This window comes from Dryobates pubescens, chromosome 8 (assembly GCF_014839835.1).
Source record: "Dryobates pubescens isolate bDryPub1 chromosome 8, bDryPub1.pri, whole genome shotgun sequence".
Lineage (NCBI taxonomy): Eukaryota > Metazoa > Chordata > Aves > Piciformes > Picidae > Dryobates > Dryobates pubescens.
In genome coordinates, this window is record NC_071619.1 from 44,093,143 (window position 1) to 44,111,969 (window position 18,827).

An 18,827-nucleotide genomic window follows, 5' to 3' on the forward strand; every position below is an offset into this window, starting at 1 on the left:
CTGAAAAGGATAAAGACTGTTCCCTTGGAAAAATAGCATGGATGCTGAGAGAGCATCTCGGGACTCTGAACTTCATCATCTCATGATTACCACAGCCAAGTCTGTCCTGACCATTAACAATCCAACCTGGCTCAGGAGTTCCAGTAAATATCAGCATGAGCAGAGCACCACACAAACACCTCACTCTTCTTTTCTCTGTCCCCAGCTTTGGTTCAGGTCATCTATGCCAGAAATGTATCACCATGCACTCCAAAAATGTCCTGGATTGCTGATGTCCTGTTCTGTTTCCTTTCAGCAGATACTGGGGTGATTAAAGTCTTCTAAAGGCTAGAAATCAGACTTATGTCTCATGCAGATATGGGACTTCTTTCAGTGTCTGAAGAAGATCTCATCTACTTCCTGATTCAGTAATCTGTAGCAGACACCCATAACAATGTCAACCAATGTCTGCTCTTTAATCCTGACCTGTAAGCTCTCCACTGAAACACTGTCAGTCCCATACTGGACATGATTCCATGCATTCAGCTGCTCTGTCTCCCTTCTTACCTTCCCAGTCTGTCTCTCCTAAAGAGCCTGTGTTCAGCTGTTGTGGCATTCCATTCTCACAGCACCTCTTTGTTTTTGTGAGGCTGTAGCCATACAACTGCACACTGACTCTACTTGATTGTGTTTACTTCCCAGGCTGCATGTATTAATGCACAGGCCCTTCAGAGATGCTCTCTGTCATGTTGCTTTTCCAGAAGAAGTACGAGAGCTTCTCCCATAATGACACCTCTTGGTTTCCTTTTTTGTGTGCTTATGCTTAGGGTTGGCCCCTTCTGCTATGTTTCATTGACTGACTAGGAGGTCATGTCTACACTACTTTGAGGCTTTTCCTTCCCAACTTCGTCCATCACTTGCAGACCCCATGTGACTTTCAGGCATCATCTCTTTCCTCTATTGCAAGTACCTTAAAGATCACCAGGTTGGCCAACCTGCTGCCAAAGATGCTTTTAGCCTGTTTTGTCAGATGGATTTCACCACTTCCTAATAGACTTCAGTCCTCAAAGAAGTTCCTGTAGACATAAAAGCTTGTCATTGATACCAGTTGTACAACCAGTTGTGAACCTGTAGGAGCACTTCTCCTCAAGTCTTTATTTGCACTCTTAGAATTGAGGCAAAAAACCACCTGGCAGACCAGGCTATTGATAATCATCCCAGGAGCCTTGCAATCACACTTGATATGCTCCAGGCCTCGTTGGTGCTCATGTGAAAGAGCAGCAGCAGTAATCTGAGGCTGGACAAATGTTGGCAGCCTCTCCACAATGCTGCAGATGCAAGCAGCTGGGCAGCAGGTCAGGTCAGCAGATGAAGGCCTCTGTTCCCTTTAAGAGAAAGCCTTCCATGGATGGGTCTTGTTGCTTCCTCCCTGTGTTTCTGCATGGCTCAGGGCAAACCGGTTCTGAGGCTTCACTGGACAGAACTTCATGTCCTCATCAACAGTGAAGGCACTGAATCATTTCTGTAGCTACAGGTCTGGAAGCAGATCAAGAGTCACTGGGATGAGTATAACTTTATATTTCAATTGGTATCAATTTTGTTGTTTCAATAAATCTGTTTTAATTCCAGCCCATGGGTCTTGTCACCTTGTCCTGATTCCCCTTCTCTGCTGGGAAGATGCCATTGGAAGGTGAAGCAACCGCTAGGCTTTAGCGCCAGGTATGGACTAAACACAGACATTTTATTTGGTGCTCAGTGTTTATCAGGCATGTGACTTAAACAGCTCACCTGGGAGAATTACAGACCTTTAACAGAGAGTCTCAAAGGGCTAGACTTCGTATTTAACCAAGCTGTTACAAGAATTCATTCTGTTGGTGATCTGGGTAGGAGGGTCACTGGGGGCAATTCTCTGATATTTGTTTCTAGAGCTGCTTTTGAATTTGTGGGTGACTTTACCACTGTGGATTAACGAATTTGTACAGTTTATTGCTTCTGGCATGGGGTTAGAGATGCTGCTCTGCTATGTGCTTTGGTGTTATGGTGTTAGAAATTCTTTTCTAATTACAAGGATTTCAGATTTCTATGGAATGGTACTGGGCAAAGAGAATTTGGTAGGCCCTTGGGATGCTTCCACCACCTTGACCATATTATTGGAACAAAAAGCCTAACATCTCAATAAGGTGATTCCCAGGTGTGGCTGGGTTGGTTAGGTTGGGTTAGCCCTCACAAATGCAGTAAATTGATGCACTCATAAAGATCACTGTCTAAACAGCTAATATAAGCTCTGTGGAGAACTCATATGTGAGGATCAAAATAGGACGGAGATTTTTGAGTACAGGTCTCCAGAGGAGTGGATGATATCTTTGGCACTTGAACTAGATTATACAGTTTTCTGAGGAAAGGCACAGGAATACAATAATGAGCAAGAGGGATAGGGATAAATAACTAATAAATACAAACACATGATGATGATGATGTAATAACTGCTGAAATAGAAATAAACATTACCTCATGAATTCCAAAGTGAGCATAGGAATCAAAGTAATAATCTCTGGATGTCATCTCTTCTGGATTTATGAGTTTTGCCATCTTGCCTCGGCCTGGGCAGCTTGGTTGCAATGGGACATGTATGACAGATTGAACTGGCTTTGGAACAACAGCAGGATGAGGAGGCTGGGCTGGGCTGGTGCAAACCTAGGAGAATATGGAATCATGTTAAGAGGCATCATTAAAAGAAAACATTTCTCTCTCTAGCATAGTGATATTATTACAATTAGCTATGAAACAGCAAAATCAAAGACATTTATCATAGAATGGTAGAGGGGTTGGCAGGTATCTCTGGATATCATCTAGTCCAACTTTCTTGGTAACATGGGTACACCTAGATCAGGTTGCACAGGAATGCATCCAGGCAGGTTTTGAAAGTCTCCAGAGAAAGAGACTTGACAACCTCTCTGTGCCAGATGTTCTGTGCTCTGGCTCCCTCAAATTAAAGAAGTTTCTCCTTAAGTTCAAGTGAAAACTCCTGTGTTCTTGTTTGTATCCCTTATCCCTCATCCTGTCACTGGCCACCACTGAGAAAAGTCCACTCCCATCCTCAAGAGCTCTACCCTTTACATAGTTATATGTATTGATAAGCTCCCATCTCAGTCTGCTGTTCTCTAAATAGATTCAGATCACTCAGCCTTTCTTGGTAAGAGAGATGCTCCAATACCCTAATCATCTTTGTGGCCCTCCACTGGACTCTTTCCCTGTCCCTCTTGAACTGGAGAGTCCAGAACTGGACTCAGAACTCCAGATGTGTCCTCAGCAGGGCATAGTAGAAGGGGAGGAGAACCTTCCTAGACTGCTGGCCACATTCTTAACATGCTGCAGAATACCATTGGCCTTGGCCATGAGGGCACATTGCTGGCTCATGGTGAACCTGCTGAGCAAAATTTAGGTTGCCTTCTGTTCCTTACTCTAACTTATTTGATCTCTCTTGGGAAAAAAACCTTACAGTCTCTTTCCTTTATGTTCCTCTGCAGATAGCTCCATCAGTGCAAACTGATGGCAAATTATTGATGTTGGCTGAAGTAGGTGATTCCAAACATTGACACAAGGCAGGTAAGACCTAGGTTTTCTTCTCCATTGTCATTTTCTCTCAAACTGCCATAGCTTTGAGACGTAAGCTGTAATAAATAAACAGTTACACTGCCAAGAAGAAATTATCAAAGGATTCTTTAACACAGTGTTGCCAAGAAGGACAGGATCCACAGTCAATTCTTAATTGTAAGGCAATATATCCAGCTGTATTTATGAGGTAGGTCTAAGAACGCTCACAATATTTGAAAGTCCCTGATACTATCTGAAGGTCTCTCAGCATGTCCAGGGAGCAGTGTAGGAAGGTGCATGAAGTATGTGATCTTTAGTTTCCTACTGTTGCCAGATGCAGGAGTCATGTGCTACCAACAGCCCCTGGCCCACTGCACTTCATTTTTATCTTCTGTCTTAATTTTCAACACCAAAATTTCAACAGAGTAAGAATGCTCACACCCATCATGGAGCAAAACACCCAAACCTGAGACTGAGCAAGACACTACAGCTTCATGTATGCACTGTCACCTGCAAATGATGGGTCAACCACACCACGTATTCTGAAGGTCAGTCCTACTTACAGCATGTCACTTCCTCTTCCACGTTTTGTTTTCAGATTTAGTACTTTCCCAGTGGGGCCAGATGTGCCTAGATACTTTCACAAAATGTACTCTCTCTGAATAGCATTAATTAGCCTAGTTAAGGTTACCTGAATTAAAAAAAAACCACAAAAACAACAAATACCCCAGCCCAACCCAACAAACCCTCACCAATCCCTCCCCCCCCCCAAAAAAAGAGGAAAAGAAATCCCATGCAGTTTTTACATTGTTCATTTGGAGATTTAAATGTGTCACCTTCTGATGGATTCTTTGTTCTGTCTCTGAAAAATGAACACTAGTGGATTATGTTTCTGTAACACCTGTACGGTGAGTATCACAGCCTCATGCAGAAGGGGTGATAGAAAACTGCATAGGGGTGGCAATCTTTTCAGCCAGCAGCACTCTGTCACAGGGACCCTAAATCAGCTGCTTCATTTCTGCTTTAGGTATATTAATGCAATACAGACCTTTCAAATTATAGCAAAGTATTTTCTTGCAGCATCTGCAGCACCCACAGCTACAATACCTGCGTATGGCACTGCCGTTCTGAAACCTCACCTCACGGTCACAATTACAAGAATAATGCAGTGCTCAGGAACCCCCTGTCACACATCCACCATAGACATTGTGAACAACTTCAGTTAAGAGTAACTCAAGTCCTATGCCAACAATATATCTCAGGAAAATAAACATCGTGGACAACTGCAAAACACACCAATGTAATGAAAGCTATTACTTCTATCACACACAATGAAGTCTGCATCAGTCATGGTAGGGCCAAATGGCAACAGTCCATACCCAGACAGACCCTAATGTGTCTAGACATGGTCCCACTCTCCCCCTTCTTCCTGCAGAAAGCCAGGGTAACACAGGAAAAGGAACAAAGGGGACAGGTCTGGCAAACAACCTGCATCTGGGGTAAGGGCACATGTGCTGCTCACTGCTCCTGCCTGACCAGGCCTATGGTTCTGCCTTTCATGACCACAGCCTGGCAGAGCCCTTTTCATTGGGTAACTATGTGCTGGCTTCAGTTGCCCTATTGGCCCACTTGAATCTCAGGCAATATTTATATACAGGCTGATCTCTAGTTGCCTTGCCTTGCTTAAGCCTTTCCTTGCTTAAGCCTGCTTGAAGTTGCCTCGAGTCACATTGCCTCCAGTGCCTGGTCCACAGCCTGGGATAAAGGCAGGAGCCTACACACTGCAAGCTATGAGAGAAGCCATGAGCTTAGGAGTCAGAGCCAAGCCTGCATACCCTTGCAACCAGGATTTTGCTGTGCCTCAGTTTCCCCAGGACAAAGCCAGCGCCCGTGGCGAAGAACGCGTCGAAAACCACCCGCCATCCGCTGAAGCCAGACCAGCCATCGACGACCGCGTGGCATTCCTGCCGGCAACCTGCCGTGCCTGGCTCATGAGAGCACCCCAAAGCCCCACCAGATACACACAGCAGCACTTGGGAGCACTTGGGTGGAACCAGCTGTGAGTAGTTAAATCATTGCCGCTTTGGCTTAACGGTGCTGGTCGAGTGTCCCCCTGTGGTCGAGAGCCTTTCGCTCCTGGGGATTTTCTCTTTCCATTCTTTCCTCCTGGTTTGCATAAAATTGTTGACATTGTTATGGTTGCCTAAATCCTGTACATTCCCATTGTAAATATATTCTCACTGTACATCAAACCTTTTTGATAAGTTTTGGCAATCTTTCATATTAATAAAAGGTTATGGATATTTTTATTAATACTTGCCATATCATTTATAAATGAAAGAACTATATTCCATAACAAAATCTCTGGGACTGTAAAACTGAAACCAATTAAGCTTGTAGGAATATGGTATACCTGCTGTAGGAGACACACCTTCAAGAGAAAAGGTATCAAGGAAAAGACAGCTTCTTGTACTCTTTCCAGAACTGAAGAGAATCCTCGATATGATTTACAAGCTTAGCACATCTATATGGCATCCCCCAGGCATCAGTGCTGGGCTCCGTCCTGTTCAATATCTTTATTGATGATCTGCAAGAGGGGGTTGAGTCAGTCATCAGCAAATTTGCAGATGACACCAAGCTGGGAGCTGATGTTGGTCAGTTAGAGGGTGGAAAGGCTCTGCAGAGGGACCTCGACCGACTGGACAGATGGGCAGAGTCCAATGGGATGGCATTCAAGAAGTCCAAGTGCCAGGGGCTGCACTTTGGCCACGGCAACCCCATGCAGAGCTACAGGCTGGGGTCAGAGTGGCTGAGTGCTCACAGAGAGGGGCCGGGGGGTGCTGATTGACACCCGCCTAAACATGAGCCAGCAGTGTGCCCAGCTGGCCAAGAAGGCCAATTGCATCCTGGCCTGCATCAAGAATAGTGTGGCCAGCAGCAGCAGGGAAGTCATTGTGCCCCTGGACTCTGCATTGGTTAGGCCACACCTTGAGTCCTGTGTCCAGTTCTGGGCCCTTCAGTTTAAGAAGGACATCGAGACACTTGAAGGTGTCCAGAAAAGGGCAACAAGGCTGGGGAGAGGCCTTGAGCACAGCCCTGTGAGAAGAGGCTGAGGGAGCTGGGGTTGCTTAGCCTGGAGAAGAGGAGGCTCAGGGGTGACCTCATTGCTCTCTACAACTACCTGAAAGGTGGTTGTAGCCAGGAAGGGGTTGGTCTCTTCTCCCAGGCAACCAGCACCAGAACAAGGGGACACAGTCTCAAGCTGTGCCAGGGGAGGTTTAGGCTGGAGGTGAGGAGAAAGTTCTTGACTGAGAGAGTTGTTAGCCATTGGAATGAGCTGCCCAGGGAGGTGGTGGAGTCAGCATCCCTGGAGGTGTTCAAGAGGGGATTGGATGTGGCACTTGAAGCCATGGTTTAGTGGTCATGATGTCTTGGGTGATAGGTTAGACTTGATCTTTGAGGTCTTTTCCATCCTTATTGATTCTATGATTCTATGTTAAACCCATTCCTCTGTATTTTACAGGATTTGCTATGCTTACCACTATGCATTGTAACATTGTACTATTGTAGCTTATGAATAGGTTTTTTAATAAACTTCCCAATAGTCCAGTCCTGTGTATGAAACAGTATTCTTTTGCCCCAGCAGTATTAGAGCAATCTGTCCTGCTCTAGACCATGACACTTGGATAGGTAGATGAGTCGCTGGATGCCTGGGCTCAATGAGTGGTGGTGGAGTTAAATCCAGCTGGCAGCCAGTCACTAGTTGTGTTCCCCAGGGCTCAGTATTGGGGCCAGTTCTCTTTAATATCTTTATCAGTGACCTGGATAAGGAAATTGAGAGCACCTCATTAAGTTTGCAGATGACACTAAATTGGATGAGAGTGTTGATCTGCTTGAGGGTAGGAAAGCTCTGCAAAGAGATCTGCACAGGCTGTATCAATGAGGCTTAATGAAGCCAAGTGTCAGGTCCTGCACGTGGATCACACTAACTCCATGCAATGCTACAGGCTTGGGGCAGTGACCAGAAACCTTCCTAGTGGAAAAGGACCTGGGGGTGTTGACAACCATCTGAACATGAGCCAACAGTGAGTTCAGGTGGCCAAGGTCAACAGCATCGTGGCCTGTATCAGGAATACTGTGATCCATTTCCTTGCAGGAGCAAGGAAATGATCACGACCTGGTGCTCAACACTGGTGAGGTTGAATCTCAAATACTTTGTTCAGTTTTGGGCCCCACAGTACATGAATGACATGGCTAGCAGTAATATGTGGGAAAGACTTATTTTGCTGGGCTCTAGAGCAAAAAAATGCAGAGGTCATTCACAGAGCTTTAACCAAGATATGAGGGATGGGGTTGCTGCTGGTTTTGCACCAGTGGGCCAGTGTTCCAGTATTAATGAAGACCAGAAAGCCTAACAAGGAGGGTCTGCTTGAAGCAGTGAAGGTAGCCTTGGCTGCAGTGACCATGAGATGACAGAGTTCAAGGTCTTGTGCAGTAGGAACAGAGTACCAAGCAGAATCATAATCCTGGACTTCAGCAGGGCCAACTTTGGCTTTTTCAAGCAATTTGTAGGTGAAATCCTATGGGACAGGGAACTAGAAGGTAAAGGGGGCCAAGACAGTTGATTAACATTCAAGGACCACTTCTTCCAAGATCAAGATCAGAGCATCCCAATGGATAGGAAATCAAGAAAGGGAGCCTGGAGACCTGCATGGTTAAACAGGGAACCGCTGGGTAAAGTCAAGTGGTCATGGAAGGAGGAGCTGGCCACTTGGGAGGAATATAAAACTGTTGTCAAGAGGATGTAGGCAGGCAACTAGGAAAGCTAAGGCCTCCTTGGAATTAAGCTTTGCAAGAGAGATTAAGGACAACAAAAAGGGCTTATTTAAATACACTGCAGACAAAACCGACACTAGAGGCAAGGCAGGCCCACTGCTGGATGAGGTGCGTGCCCTGGTGACAGAGGATAAAAAGAAGGCAGAGCTAATGAATGCCTTCTTTTCTCTGTCTATACTGGTGGAGACTGTCCTCAGGAGCCCCAGATCACTGAGGGCCCAGAGCAAGTCAGAATAAAGGAGGAGTTTGCCTTGGTTGATGAGGACTGGCTTAGGGATCAGTTTAGCAATCTGGACATCCATGGTCTTGATGGGATGCACGTGCAGGTGTTGAGGGAGCTGGTGGAAGTCATTGCTGGGTCACTCTCCCACATCTTTGGTAAGCAATGGGGAACAGGAGGGGTGCCTGAGGACTGAAGGAAAGCAAATGTCACTCCAGTCTTCAAAAAGGGCAAGAAGGAAGACCTGGGTAACTATAGACCTGTCAGCCTCACCTCCATCCCTGGAAAGCTGATTGTACAACTTACCCTTGGTGCTGTCTCTGGGATTATCAAGAAGGACACTGAGAGCAGTCAACACAGTTTTGCCAAGGGAAAGTCATGTTCAACCAACCTGACAGCCTTTTATGAGGACATAACCAGGTGGATAGATGATGGTAGAGCAGTGGATGTGGTTTATCTTGATTTCAGGAAAGCATTTGACACCAACTCCCAGAGCATCCTTGTTGCTAATATGAGGATGTGTGGTCTGGATGATTGGACAGTGAGGTGGATTGTGAACTGGTTGAAAGAAAGAAGTCAGATAGCTGTGGTCAATGGGACAGAGTCTAGCTGGAGGCCTGTATGTAGTGGAGTCCCTCAGGGGTCAATCCTGGAACCAGTACTATTCAATATATTCATCACTGACCTGGACGAGAGCACAGAGTGTAGTGTCAGCAAGTTTGCTGATGACAGAGCACTAGGAGGAGTGGCTGGCATACCTGACGGCTGTGCTGCCATTCAGAGACCTAGACAGGCTGGAGAGTTGGGTGGGGAGAAATGAATGAAATGCGACAAGGACAAGCATAGTCTTGCATCTGGGAAAGAACAACCCCAGGGACCTATTGGAGAGCAGCACAGGAGAAAAGGACTTGGGGGTCCTGGTGGGTAGAACAATGACCATGAGCCAGCAATATGCCCTCATGGCCAAAAAGACCAATGCCATCCTAGTGTGCATTAGAAGGGGTGTGGTTAGTAGGTCAAGAGAGGTTCTCCTCCCTCCCTACTCTGACCCCATGGGGCTGCATCTGGAACATTGTGTCCAGTTCTGGGCTCCTCAGTTCAAGAAGGACAGGGAACTGCTTGAAAGAGTCCAGCACAGAGCCACAGAGATAATTAAGGGAGTGAAACATTTTCTTTATGAGGAAAGGCTGAAGGAGCTGGGGCTCTTCATCTTGGAGAAGACGACACTGAGAGGTGTTTATAGATATGTAAAGGGTGAGTGTAGGGAGGCTCCAAGAACAGCCAGGCCCTTCTCAGTGATGTTCAATGACAGGACATGGAGCAACAGGTACAAATCAGAACACAGGACATTTCACATGTCCATAGCTTTCCTGTGATAGTGGCTCCAGAACTGGATGCAGTACTCCAGGTGGGGTCTCAGCAGGGTGGAGCAGAGGGGGAGAATCACCTCCCTCAACCTGCTGGCTATGCTTCTCTTGGTGCAGCCCAGGATGTGATTGGCTTTCTGGGCTGCAAGTGCTTACTGCTGGCTCCTGTTGAGCTTCTCATCCACCAGCACCCCCAGGTCCTTTTGAGCAGGGCTGCTCTCAAGCCAGTCCCTGCCCAGCCTATACTGGTGCTTGGGATTACCCTGACCCAGATGCAGGCTGGCTTGTGCCCACCTCCCCAGCCTATCAAGGTCCCTCTGGATGGATCCTTCCCACCAGCTGTCAGCTGCACCACACAGCTTGGTGTCATCAGCAAACCTGCTGAGGGTGCATTCAGTGCCACTGTCCATGGCACCAACAAAGATGTTAAACAAGCCTGGTCCCGGTGCTGATCCCTGAGGGACTCCACTTGTCCCTGGCCTCCACCTGGACATGTACCATTGACAGCCACTCTTTGGGTATGGCCATCAAGCCAGTTCTTCATCCACTGAATGGTCCATCTATGGAACCCATCCACCCATCCACTGAAACTGAAGCTACCAGATTTCAGCTGTCATTCTTTCTACTCACTCTAGATTTATTAATCTAACTGGCTTGTGTTACACATGTAATGTGTAATCTTCAGACCAACCTGGAATCACAGAATCACTATAGTTGTAAAAGACCTTCAAGATCATCAAGTCCAATCATCATCTAACTCTTCTAGGGCCACCATTATGCCATATCCTTGAGCAACCATAATGTATGATCAGTAATGAAGGTGCAGGAAGAGCTTATAGCTAGGTTGGGAGGTTGGGGGATGAAGAGCAGGAAAAAAAGGCTTGTATCTTCCCTTACTAATGGAAAAAAATGTTTTATGCTAAGTAGGTGAAGTTCACAAGCAGCGCACGTTCATGGTGCTACAAAAGAGCCAACCAGCTGCAGACAGATGCAGAAGTTGATCTGCTGGAGGGTAGAGAGGCTCTGCAGAGGGACCTCGACAGGCTGGACAGATGGGCAGAGTCCAATGGCATGGCATTTAACAAGTCCAAGTGCCAGGTGCTGCACTTTGGCCACAGCAACCCCATGCAGAGCTACAGGCTGGGGTCAGAGTGGCTGGACAGCAGCCAGGCAGAGAGGGACCTGGGGTGCTGGTTGATGGTAGGCTGAACATGAGCCTGCAGTGTGCACAGGCAGCTAAGAGGGCCAATGGCATCCTGGCCTGCATCAGGAAGAGTGTGGCCAGCAGGAGCAGGGAGGTCATTCTGCCCCTGTACACTGCATTGGTTAGGCTGCACCTCGAGTACTGTGTCCAGTTCTGGGCCCCTCAGTTTAGGAAGGAGGTTGACTTGCTGGAACGAGTCCAGAGAAGAGCAACAAAGTTGGTGAGGGGTTTGGAACACAGCCCTACGAGGAGAGGCTGAGGGAGCTGGGGTTGCTTAGCCTGGAGAAGAGGAGACTCAGGGGTGACCTTATTGCTCTCTACAACTACCTGAAGGGAGGTTGTAGACAGACGGATGTTGGTCTCTTCTCCCAGGCGGCCAGTACCAGAACAAGAGGACACAGTCTCAGGCTGCGCCAGGGGAGGTTCAGGCTAGATGTTAGGAAAAAGTTCTACACAGAGAGAGTGATTGCCCATTGGAATGGGCAGCCTGGGGAGGTGGTGGAGTCGCCATCACTGGAGGTTTTCAGGAGAAGACTTGATGGGGTGCTTGGTGCCATGGGTTAGCTGTTTGGGCGGTGTTGGATTGGTTGATGGGTTGGACGCGATGATCTTGAAAGTCTCTTCCAACCTGGTTTATTCTATGTATTCTATGTATTCTATTCTACTAATTGGAAACACAGATGTTACACATGTGTGCATTAGGTACATGTTTTCAGGAAGTAGGGCCCTCTGACACCAGTAAAGAATGTTTGCCTTTTGCTGTGGATATTGTTTTTCTCAGTGGAGGCTTTATGTTGTGATGTTTCTCAAAATCAGGATGAAATAGCCAGTTCCTCAGCAGCTATAAGCCTGCTATCTGCTTGATAAAAATCAGGTTCAGTTGATTTTAATTTGCAGATAACTATGAGTTCAAGGAAACCTCAAATCTTTCTAAACTCCCAAACTGCAAATCTATCCAGACTGTAAGAAAATTGTGAAGAACAAGTGATTCTTAAAACCGCTTGCTTTGAAGCTACTCCTTTTTCAGCCACATCAGTCAAACACTGCTCTGAACTTTCTACATGGAGTGTCTGGAATGTAAGATCAACTTGTCACAGACAAACCTGTCCATTTATTAGCAGCAGGAAACTCATTGTCCTTTACAGACAGTGATAGCTTACAGTACAATTACCATGTTATCCCTGTGCCAATAGTAAAAATACTGTGCAAACAGAGTGCTGGTCTGAAATCTGATGCTCTATTGTTTGCTTTAGAATAAAGCCTCTGTCCAGAACATCCGAGCAGTCATACAGGGAAATTGATTGGAAACTGTGTCCAAACCCTGAAAAAGTCACAAAGATGCAAGCAGGTTTTCAGTATGATAAAGGCATGGGTGTAACACTTTGGCTGCAGCAGACCTAACACCACATAGCAAGATGGAATGCAATAATCACAAAAGCTTGCAAATCTGTTACTTATTGTTTGAGAGTTAAAAAGGAATTTAGATACAAGAAAGGACCTGGAAATATGTGGATCTGATTTAGGGTACCATATACTGTCAAGATTCAGCTGGGGAAAGCCAGAATCTTCCTACTGACAGGTCACAAAGTAAGCAAGTAAATTTCCAGATACATATAAGGAAATAATTCTGCCCCCAAATTGAGGTTAAGCCCTGAAACAGATGCTTAAAGGAGCTGTGGGGTCTCCAACCTTGCAGAGTGCAAAACTCAGCTGGATAAAGTCCTTAGCTGCCTGATCTAGCTTTAAAGTTATCTTTTATCTGAGCAGGATGCTGAATTAGATGACCTCCAGAGGTCCCTTCCACCCACCCACATTGTTCTATGGTGTAAGACACAGGTAGTTACAGTTGTACTATGCAGGAGATGGCAACGGCAGAAGAAACCTGTAAATCTAAGCCTAATGTAGATTATGGGGTGGGTTATAAATTTGGGGTTATAGATTAGTACCAACACCAGGCACAGAACTTGTTTTCTTGAGATTAAAGAATGCACATTATGAGATGATCACTCTGTGTCAGCACACGTAACGATGCGCTTTAACCAGCCTGCCTTCTTGAGGGCTTACTGCACATTAGAGTGCAGCTTGAGCACAACAGCAAGAAACAGGTGACAAAGTGTAGTTATGGGTGCTGACAGCTAATTGAGGTGGTGTTCCTTTTTATAAAAGGGGGAGATTTTGCAGTGGGTATGGGGAAGTTCCAGAGCAGGGCACTGGCAGTTCTGTTTCAGAACACAGCAGATGGAAATAAGAGACAAATGCATTAATTGAAATTGACTCTTTGCAAAGTGCCTCCTGAAAGGACAGGAAAGCATATTAAAAATGCTGAGAGGTACCTTTCCTTAAGACAAAGTCACACTTTGCTAATCTTTGGTATGTGGATGGACCTAATGATTATTATAGTTGTAGTTGTAGGTTTAATGTCACAGACTTAACTGCAACACCTTGATTCACAAGATCACTGTTACAAAGAACAGCTGGAGAAATGCCTTGTGCTTTCACCTACATTCTGTTGTGTAGAACAGATGGTCTATCATTAGACTTTGCTGCCCATCTGTTTGTTTGAAGCACCTTAAGTCTCAAGAGGAGTGTGCTAAGTCACACAGTGAGGAGTTTCTCAAGTCCTGGCTAGAGTCTCAAATCCACTTCTACTTGAGTTTCCAAGCTTCTGCTCAAAGGGGAATCATGTTTTAGAAGTGTGGCCCTCTGGTAAATAATATTAAAAGAGAAGTACAGATGGCAGATGGCTAAATGAATTCTTCATTTTATGGGGTAGAAACTAAGTTACTGCAAATTTGGAAACAGATTTCTAAATAAAATCATACTGTTCTCTCAAAATAGCATATGGGTTTGTTACAGTGCAATGAGCTCTGTCACGTGAGGCAAGAGGTGTGAAATTAAATACAGGATAACTTCAAAACTCATGAAGGAGGCAAACTGTCATGTCCTGTGGTTTTATTTCCATTTTTTAGTGTCATTAGGAATGGAAGAGGTGGCTACACTCGAGCACACTGGTTATTTTGACACAAGATTATCACCTTAAGTAAATCTGGCAGGATGAGAAATAAAGGCTAGACCACCAGGGCTATGGTGTTTCTGACAGGCATTCCACACTTCTCAGCCTTTTCTAGCTCAATACCATGTATCAGGACTGTTAGGAACAGCACAGTTTCTAATGAGTGCCTCTGAATTTGGTGCCTCACCAAGAAGTTTCTGTATGTTAAAGCAACCTTCTTTCCTATCCCAGAATCTGGAATGAGAAGTTGACTCTGGCGTGTAGAGCACAGAACAGCACAAACTGCAACCAGCAGCCTCACAAGGCCAGTAGCTCTCGTAAGCTGCGGCTTCTAGTCTTGTGCAGATTTGCAGCTACATCTGACATAGTAACACTGAAAGTTCCTGCTTTCCACTGGGGCATTCCATCACTTTTAAGGGAACATGAAAGGCAAATGAAACCAAATTACAAAAAAACTAAAATTCTTCCCACCTTCCTGTTGTTTTAAGTCTCTCATTTTCTGGCTAAAGAAGATGAGAATTTTACTTTACTTCATTAATTTGGTATAAGCTGAGAAATCACAACAGTGAGAAACAGAAAGGTGCCTAAAAAGGTGGTTCTCAGCCAGTCAGTGTTGACTGGGTAAAATTCTGATATCATCACAGGAATTCAAAATTAAACACTCACTGAGGTGAGCCATATGCTGCAGAATTGGTATTCTATCACAATCTGAAGTGCACTTAATACCTAAAATAGCCATTAAAGGCAGAGAGCACATAAACTTTCTGATCACCACAGAATAATTTCTTTCTCTTGCATTTAATTATCCAGAAAAAACTCAGTAGGTATAAACTTTGTTGTATGTTTTCCTGCAGCATATTTTTCTTCTTTCTACTTTTTGTGATTTGGACAAATCTCTTCTCTTTGTGGCACAACATCCAAAACTTTAGTCTAGAGCAATCAAAATGCATAGATATAAGAAGGGGAAACAGTCTGTTGCTCTAACATGGCTATCAGAGGCGTAACTTTTGTAGCTTTTGACACCATCCCCCACAGCAAACTGCTGGCAGAGCTGTCAGCCCCTGGCTTGGACAGCAGCACTCTGAGCTGGGTCAGGAACTGGCTGGAGGCTGAGCCCAGAGAGTGGTGGTGAATGGTGCCACAGCCAGCTGGCAGCCAGGCACCAGTGGTGTGCCCCAGGGATCAGTGCTGGGCCCCATCCTCTTTAACATCTTCACTGATGATCTGGATGAGGGGGTTGAGTCAGTCATCAGCAAGTTTGCAGATGACACCAAGTTAGGAGCAGATGTTGGTCAGTTAGAGGGTGGAAAAGGCTCTGCAGAGGAACCTTGACCGACTGGACAGATGGGCAGAGGCCAACAGGATGGCATTTAACAAGTCCAAGTGCCAGGTGCTGCACTTTGGCCACAGCAACCCCATGCAGAGCTACAGGCTGGGGTCAGAGTGGCTGAGAGCTGCCAAACAGAGAGGGACCTGGGGGTGCTGATTGACAGCTGCCTAAACATGAGCCAGCAGTGTGCCCAGGTGGCCAAGAAGGCCAATGGCATCCTGGCCTGCATCAAGAATAGTGTGGCCAGCAGGATCAGGGAGGTCATTGTGCCCCTGGACTCTGCACTGGTTAGGCTACACCTTGAGTCCTGTGTCCAGTTCTGGGCCCATCAGTTTAAGAAGGACATCGAGACACTTGAAGGTGTCCAGAGAAGGGCAACAAGGCTGGGGAGAGGCCTTGAGCACAGCCCTGTGAGGAGAGGCTGAGGGAGCTGGGGTTGTTCAGCCTGGAGAAGAGAAGGCTCAGGGGTGACCTCATTGCTCTCTACAACTACCTGAAAGGTGGTTGTAGCCAGGAAGGGGTTGGTCTCTTCTCCCAGGCAACCAGCACCAGAACAAGGGGACACAGTCTCAAGCTGTGCCAGGGGAGGTTTAGACTCGAGGTGAGGAGAAAGTTCTTCACTGAGCGAGTCGTTCGTCATTGGGATGTGCTGCCCAGGGAGGTGGTGGAGTCACCGTCCCTGGAGGTGTTCAAGGGGAGATTGGACGTGGCACTTGGTGCCATGGTCGTGAGGTCTGTTGGGACAGGTTGGACTTGATGATCCTTGGGGTCTCTTCCAACCTTAGTTATACTGTGATACTGTGATAGTTCAGAGGCGAGGTTTGAGGTGTATCTGCTGCCTGCCTGCTGTTTGAAGGGATAGAAGTGGAAAAACTAATAGCAGAATTTTCTGTTTAAATTAGGCTGTAACCTCTGGGAAATGATGCTATTCTGTGCCTAGTGTCATTTTATTCCTGATTTTCATTTTGGGGAGTTGCACAAGAACAGAAAATCTCTCTGCATTAATAAAACACATCAGGTCTTCCAGCTGATTTTAAAGTATTGGTCACAAACTAAAGGAGTCTAAAAATATACTCTATCAATTTTGTTCTTGAGCATTCATTATACATCACCTCTATATTTGGTAGTGACAATTTTTAACATGAAATGCTTACCACTGCACTGACACTGGTACTTTAATATCCCATCTGGTCTGATTGGGCAAGCACTTCTATAACAACAAGTAACAGCTAGAGTGTGCTGGTTCAGGGGCCAAACTACCATTTTCAATTTCATTCAGGTTTGGCAAGACAGAGCAAGATGGTTGCAAGTACATCATATTGCTGGAACAGCACTGGCTTAAACTATAGCTGTTAGCCTTTCCCTTTCTCTTGTATTCTGCAACACAAGTGGTCCAATAGCACCAGCCTTGCCTCATTTTTTGAGACCAGATGGAGACCCTCAGGCTGTCTGAGTGAAGTTCTGTCAATCTAGTGCTAGTTGTAGGACACCTGGATACCATGAGTGTGCACATGAACACTGATAGTTCAAGGTTCCTGATGAGTAGTGTTCTCTGCTGCTTGGGTAGATTTGGCACTTTGCAATCAAATAGGTTGAACAAATTGTTCCAAGTTATGTTTCCCTGGGAATAGCTCAAAGCCTGTACTGTTATTTAGCAAGTCATGAATCAGTTCCCTTCCCTCCCGTGAGGCTCAGTAAATAATAAGGCAGTTTCCTAGGATTGCCTCTGCACAAAATTGTTGGACTAGCTGGGAGGAGGATTTAAGATTCTCACTGTTATGCCCTTCTATGTGCATCAGAGGAGAATGATCAGTGTCACCTCAGCATTTCTTTTCCACAGTATAGTTCACAATGTAGATGGAACACTGGAAGATAAAAAGACTACCCCCTCATTTGTCTGCAAAGCTCAACATTCATTGTGCAAGGCCCTGTAACAGATGTCTACAAATACTTTCTGAACACAGACTATTTAGCATCAAGGCTGTGAGAGGTGCACAGGGATCGGTAATCTGCAAGTTAGGGACCTGTTGACAGAGGGTAGTTAGAGGTATTTTTGTCAAACAAACAAACAAACAAAAATTTAAGGACAAGTAATACTCTGAAGCACAAAATCCCAGCCTTTTTTAGTAGCTGTTTTCCCTTTGTGATCAACTATAAACCAGGAAAGACATGCTACTGTGATCTGAAAGTAGTGAGCCATGTAAACATGGCTGATGTTCTTTATTCATCTACAAGTAAAGAGTGACAGCTTCATGTGACAGATTACTCACATCACAAGGCACAGCTCGTTGTAGAGAGAGCAACAGAAGTTAGAGGAGCCTCTATTAAAAATATCAACACTGAAAAGAAGAAGAGTTTGTTTCAGATCATGGCATGAAGAGTTATGAAGCTACAAATCTTGAAGTGTGAACTTTCCATTGTGATTTTCTTATGGGTTGCTACTATCAGTGCTGCTGCATAAGTGCTTGTCTTGCTGAACAGAATCATGGTTCCAGCGACAAAGTGATAAACCCCCCTATGAGAATCTCATCATGAGACTGCAAGCCGTGAGGCAACTGCATCCGCACCGGCTGGCTCCGTGCCGAGCTCTTGAGAAGAGAGGGCTCCCGGGGACAGGGAGACCGAGAGGGAGAGGGGCAGAGGCGACCCGACCCGACTCGGAGGCTCCCTCGAGGCTGCCTCAGAGGGCTGGGGACGTTCCCGGAGAAGCCGCTGGAGATTTAAACCCCGGCGACACCGGCAGAGGCTCTCAGGCTGCGAGCTGCAGGCAGCAGCCTGTGCGCGGCTGGCAGCCTATGAGTGGGGTGTGAGAGGGAGCGGCATGGGCAGAGAGCTGGGAGCGCCAGGCCGGCACAGGGAGAGCCAAGAGTGACTGAGGGTGCCCCAGGGGCTCCTTGTGAATCAGCTCAGTAGCTGGCATGAGCAGGCTGTGTGGCAGGGCACGAGGTGCTTCAGCCTTACTGAAGGCATGGTGGTGGCTACTCGGAGGAGGAAGACTGCTCTCTGCACCTACCAAAATGGAGACTGGCATCCAGGTTGTGAGGGATGCCACAGCCTTTCAGAGGCAACAGAGGGCAACACTAACTGTGGGTGTGTGAGGTGTGAGCAGGTTTTTGACCTGCTCAGCCGGTTGGCACAGCTCCAGGTGAAGTGATGGAGCTCAGGGAAGAGGTGAGTAGGTTAAGAAGCATCAGGGAGAGTGAGAAGGAGATAAGTAACTTCCACAAACTGATCTTTACAAGTACAGGACAGAAGTCAACTCTTAGTGGAACAGAGCATTCAAT

General features: G+C 46.2%; 1 protein-coding gene across 1 annotated transcript in view; it reads right to left on the reverse strand.

Moving 5' to 3' along the window:
* The window catches only part of PRMT8 (protein arginine methyltransferase 8), a 74,038-nt gene that overhangs the window by 34,017 nt on the left and 21,194 nt on the right, over positions 1-18,827 (reverse strand). The window contains exon 2 of the mRNA XM_009902852.2: positions 2,488-2,673. Within this exon, the coding sequence (XP_009901154.2) occupies positions 2,488-2,673 (186 nt within the window). The remainder of the gene's footprint in view (positions 1-2,487; positions 2,674-18,827) is intronic.